The sequence below is a fragment of the Thunnus maccoyii genome, chromosome 19 (assembly GCF_910596095.1).
Source record: "Thunnus maccoyii chromosome 19, fThuMac1.1, whole genome shotgun sequence".
NCBI classification, from domain to species: Eukaryota; Metazoa; Chordata; class Actinopteri; order Scombriformes; family Scombridae; genus Thunnus; species Thunnus maccoyii.
In genome coordinates, this window is record NC_056551.1 from 16,914,343 (window position 1) to 16,920,342 (window position 6,000).

At 40.1% G+C, this 6,000-nt stretch overlaps 1 protein-coding gene across 1 annotated transcript in view; it reads right to left on the minus strand.

Annotated features, from left to right (window-relative positions):
- Nucleotides 1–5,711, minus strand: part of LOC121885546 (astrotactin-2-like) — a 287,798-nt gene extending 282,087 nt beyond the window's left edge. The window contains exon 1 of the mRNA XM_042395105.1: nt 5,060–5,711. Coding sequence (XP_042251039.1) covers nt 5,060–5,477 — 418 coding nt within the window. The 5' untranslated portion in view covers nt 5,478–5,711. The remainder of the gene's footprint in view (nt 1–5,059) is intronic.
- Nucleotides 5,712–6,000: the final 289 nt, after the last annotated feature.

Below are 6,000 nucleotides of genomic sequence, written 5' to 3' on the forward strand. Positions count from 1 at the left end.
TTCATGGTGCTATCAGCAGCTGCACTCCATTCTTTGTGAATTCGCCGCTCGGTATTTTGTTTCTGTCTTTCATCTTATTTTTCAATTGCACTTAACCATGTCACATTTAGCTTGTGCCTGTGAACTTTGTGCACACTTGGTATGAGGTATAAAAATCTACATTTTCAATGCATATTTTTATAAATGTGTTTGTGTGTTATTTTCATGTTTGCACTATATCTGCTCATTTAATTACATCTACAACCGATGGAGCAGCTAACAAATCACATTGGGAGCAGACACGACTTAAGTTCTTCGCAACAAAATGTAAAACATTAATTATAATAAAAATAGAATAACTGGAAACAAAGTGATATACATACATACACACATTTCTGACTAATAGCAGGCAAGGTGCCAACACACTGTGTGCAAAGATCAAAGCCACATGCTGAGCTTCTTTTTTGTCATAAACCTGCCATTTTGCTGTGTATAAACATGCCAAAAGACATGAGACTGAAAAAACACTGTGGTAGGGCATAACATGTACAAAGTGTGGTTAGGAATAGAATTCAGTAGTAGAGCATTCCTCTTAAAAAGACAGCCTACTCTAGGTCTATTATAGCAGGTCAAATGATGATGAATAGACCATTTGATGGCCTGTGCAAGCTCCACCATGGATCCTATTTTCTGTGGTCTCCATAAAGTTTATATTGGGATGAGCTTGTCTGTAGTATTTCTAACTACACTCCATTCAAAACCATACTAAGGTAAGTGCTATGACAAATTTTTAAAAGTCCTTATGAAAGCTCACGCCAGAGGAAAACTCACACCTCCACATAAGCTCCACATCATGTAATAACTTCCATCTTTCCTGTTGACCTTTGCCCCCTATTCACTGCTTGTCCTGCAGTGCTAAGATCAACCCCTGACATAAAATTGAGATGTAGTGCAGTGTGTACATGTTATGTGCCACAGGGAACAGAGTGCTCTAGTGCAGCCATTCTTTTTTTTTTTTTTTTCACTTTACCACTGTTGCTTTTAATCTCTCATCTCTACGCAAGCAGGGTTTGCTGTAACTCCTGCTCAGAAAGATACAGCGAGGCAGAGAGGGGAGACGGAAAGAGAGGAAAAGGCTGGTTGACATGCCAGAGTTCGATAAGATGCGCAAAAAAAGAATGAGATGTGGCGGAAAATGAAAAGTGTCAAGATTTAGTTCTATACTAAGGACAGAGAAGATAAAGGACAGGGAAACATTTGAATGTTTTTCGATCCTGCTTTAAATGCCTGAAGGTTTTCAAAAAGGTGAACTAGTAATGAGGTGTTTACAAAGTCAGCCATGTTGTTAAACATATCGATTTCGACCACAAAGTCCCAACACATCACTTAAAATGAGCAAAGAAAATGATCTAGTGTGACAAACCATAGCAGCACAATTCTCTCCCTAGAATTTCTAAGTATGATGCTGTAAACTTGTATTACCAACATATTTTGTACATTATACAGTATAGAAAAAACAAATGCATGAAAATGTGTATCACCACCCTCTTTTTCAAGTGAAATGACGGCACAACAGTAAAGTTTGATGGTGTAGAGCTATTGTTACCCTTCAGGAAAGCCCTGTAGCTGCATAGTTGGAAACTTAATTCCTTAAATGCGGCTTACATATGTAATAGAAAATCTTCTTCAGTATGCCAGAATGCACCCTCACAAAATATAATGCAACATATCAGCAAATCCAATGCACCATTTTACCAAAGGTCTTTTGCCTGTGTGCCTATATAATGAATTGATATATCTCACAGTTTTCTTTATTATCATTAATTTAAGGAAAGGATCAAGAAAACAAAACAGGAAAGGGGGAAGGGGAAGGAGCATAGTACATCCCCTTTGCCTTGCCCTTTCTGCTCATCCATTCTCCATGACACTTATGGTAATAAATCAAAGCTGAGCAGGCAGGCCACAGCAGGAAGGAGACTTGCTGTCCTTTTCCCCCCTTCCCTAACCTCTGACGTTGGTTCAAAAAAACAATCGGATGTCTGACAGTATCGAAGAAGCAGATGCTAGACAGTGCTCTTTATGGTTTAGTGGCATTTGGCTAATAAGGTATGCCCCAGCATTTTGAAATCTCTGTGGTGCCATTTTCAATATTGTAAAAGAAAGAAAAGAAAAGTCAGAGAATATTGCTATGAAAGGAGATAAATGCAGCTGCTGTGATGAAGGTGACATAATGTAATGTATGGGTTGCGAAGAAACAGTATAAACTTATTTTTAAACCTGAAAGGTAAATATGCCCTTTACCAAGTAAAGAAAAAAAAAGGATGCAGGTGACTGAAGTGTAATGAGATACTAACAATGCTAGGGCAATTAAGGATTCAATATGTTTGTTCTCTGGTTTCTAGATTCAATTTTCAGTTACTAACGACTTTAAATCCTTTTCAATAACTTGTTCACATTATTTGCTGCAATTTTCTGTGCTTTTATTCACATTACATAATTGGAGGCAGTATTTGTTCTGCTGTTAGAGTTGTCTGTTTTGTCACAGGAGCTGATGCTAACAGCTTTATGGAAGCTTCAGAACAACTGGTGGGTGGTTGCCTCAGTCTGATACTGTCTACATGTTATACACTCCCACATAATGCTTAGTGAGTATTGAAGCATAAATAAAAGAATACATAAAAATTGACAAACGCTCATACTTAAGCCCATATACTGTTGTGTGTGTGTGTGTGTGTGTGTGTGTGTGTGTGGTATGTAAGGCATAAGCTTTAGTAGCATCCTGGAGCATCAAAACCCACCATTTTAATAGGAGAGAGAAAATGATAAGGCAGAATATTCATGCAACAAATGCAATTCTGACAATAAAATATGACTCTATAAAATTCTACTTGCTCATTTTGTTTTAGTAAATCAGCAGCACTGTGTATTTTTATGTCAACTACAACATTTCATTTCACAGGAGGAACTCAGCCACAAATACTGTACATTCATCAAGAGGAAAGCCGTCAAGATGATCTAATGTTTTATGGTGTTGAATACTGAATTTGAACTGAAATTCTGTTTAATGCCATAAATTCCAGTCAACCGCATGCTTCCAATTCTCTCAAGGACTTGATAAATCTGCTGTTTACAGTGAAGCAATTTATTTATGTACATACTGTCCTCAATGTAAATCCTGTCTCTCTATTCAGCAAAAAATGTTTCAAAAGCCTTGTTAAAAGCCAATGTAACTGGTGATTTTTTATTACATTGCCCACTGCTGCTTGACCATTTTTCCCCTATTTTCAACAATTTGTTATCTAAACCTCTGCAAAGCACACACTGCACATGGGTGTTTGATTTGTACTACTATTAAAACCTCTTTTTCTCCTCCTCCGTCCACAGCATGCAGTCATGCACTGGAAGGGTAAAGCAGCAAATTTGCTAGCTGGCTGACTGGGAGGACAGAGAGGCCTTTCTCACCAGTCAACGGCTGTCCTTAATGAGAATAGAAAGTGATTTACTAGCTTAATGCTCCAGCCCTCAGCCGGCATGCCTGCCTTTGCTTCAAGCAGCCAGTTTAGTCGGCACTACTTTTCATAGAGAGAATGAAATCGAGACCGGGGAAAGAGAAAAAAAAGCAAGGCATAGTCTAAAAACTGTAGTAATGAGAGATTTTCATGGATTGTCTCCACTAGGTCCTGCATCTTTGTATTTGCCATGTGACAGGTTTCCTGTCATACTGAGCCAATCCAGTTGCCCTGAACTGATTAGGAGCTGGAAAACATACAGCGTTTTGAAATAACAGCCTTTCAGAGCATCCTGGTAGCCAAATGGTTACTGCGCATGCCACATGACCGTGACGTCCATGGTTCAATTCCAGCCAGAGACCTTTGTTGCATATAATACCCATCTCTCTCTCTCTCTCCCCTTGTTTCTTGTCTGCCTCTTCACTATCCCCTGTCCAATAAAGCCAAAACAATCTAAAGAAATGATGGTCTTTCACTCCATCCTATGTGGGTCATTTTTGCGTTTAACAAACATTACTGTGTAGCACCCAGTAATGTTTGCTGTGTGCCATGCACTTCTATCAATACACAATCATAAAAAAACAGCTGCTTGGCTCACACACCAAAGGTGCAAGTATACAGTAAGAGCATCCATCTTTAACATGGCTCTATGACATAAGTGAAAAATATGGAGGAAGCAAGGTAAACAAGTTCCCTTCACGCATAGTCTGCTAGTCTGCTTCTCTTACAAAGCAAGTTTTCTGTTTGTTTTGTTTTTTTGGTTGACGGCAGAGACACTTTCCCCCTAATATGTCCTTTATGATTATCCAATCAGTGATGCTATGCCCAAGACTGTTTTAAAGTGAATGGCTTTCACAGAGAACCTCAGATGACCTGTCAAACACCAGTGTTGTGCTGTCCTGATTCACTCACTTATCTTGGCATGTGTGACTAAACACAAAAAAAGGGGGATGTGTTTTCCCTTATTTTTGACAATGATGCAAACTCTAGCAAAGTATTTTTTTTTTAATTCAGTGAAACTTATACCACCGGCAATGCATGTGTGCTATGAATTATGTGCTCAAGTGAGAATAAAATACCAATTTCATGCATATTTGCAGGGCCAAATTGCATTCCTTGATTGGGACACCATACTTAGGTTACGCATGAAATTTAAAATCATAATCATATTTAACCACAAAATAGGAAAGCCAGACAGATATATAGACAGAGTATGAAGGAGAAGGAGAGAGAAGAAAGGAAAGAATGTCACTTAAAAATGAGTGGTACTTAGTTTGTTTTCCATAGGTGAGCGGCAGTTTTTAAGTTAAGCAAGGGAAAATTAAACCCTATATTTAGGATTTACCTGTATTGCTAGACAAGTAAATTAGTTGCCATGGAATCCAAACAACGTAATGGAAACAGGAAAGCTGATTAAACGCTAGGGAGTAGCTACGTGTATGAATGCATGATTTGGGAATGTAGCTCTAAGTGAGGACAGCCTACCAGTGTGCATGGTCCCTATGCGCACAAACGTGCAGTTGACTGGTTACCATCATGGAGGGGAAACACAGTATCACAGCAGTTCTTACCGAGTGTGAAGTACGGGAGAGCTGTGTTGTCAAGATCATCCATTACGGAAATTCGCCCAGGTAGGTCTGTCCTAACGAATAATAGGAGTCGGGATTCCCCCCCTCCTCCTGCTCCTCCTCCTCCTCCGCCAGTTCCTCCTCCAGTTCCTCCTCCACCAGCACCACCTGCTCCAGCAGCACTCCCTCCTCCGATCAAGCTCCCCGAGGCTCCGCCGGTGAAGCTGAACTCGTTCTCCCGTAGTACGGGAAGGGTCGAGACGGTAACGGTTTTAACCTCACACGGCGTCTCAGCGTCGCTTTCTTTGTCCCGCTCTTCGTCCGGGGATGTCGCCCCTCTGTTTGCCCGGACTGTCAGGGTTCGCGTTAATAGGAGCCCCATGAGAAGGACGCGGAGGTGCAGCAGTAATATCCTCGCCATCCCGCTCCTTGTGTGTGGTTCTCTCGCTTTGAGTGGGGCTCATAAGCTGTCCGTTCACTTATAGTACAGTCGCTGCAAAGGAGTCGCGTCCGTCCAGGAGGCGGCAGCACAGGTGTATTGAGAATGACATCTTTCGGCTCCTCACACATCCATCTGTGCTCACACTGTGCGGGACAACAAATCACTTAAACATGTAGCCTAAAAAGCACGTGTGTTGTTAAAGATAAAAAGTGATGTGACGTCTGTGTGTTAGCTTTTCTGTCTTTATTTATTTGTCAAAGAAGCCCTCCTGATTGGTTTATTGTTACAGTAAGTGTATTCTGAAAGAGTGAGAGAAACGTTCAGTGTCTTCAATCACATTACTAAAGACTTGCCAATCACTTTTGGGGCTTTTTTTTGTTTTGTTTTACAATAGAATCATTGCATTAATGTAGAACTTTATATAAACAAACATAAGTAAGTAAATAAATACATTTGTGTATGTAGCCACAACATTTACATAAGCTTCAGTTTTTTCCAAGCA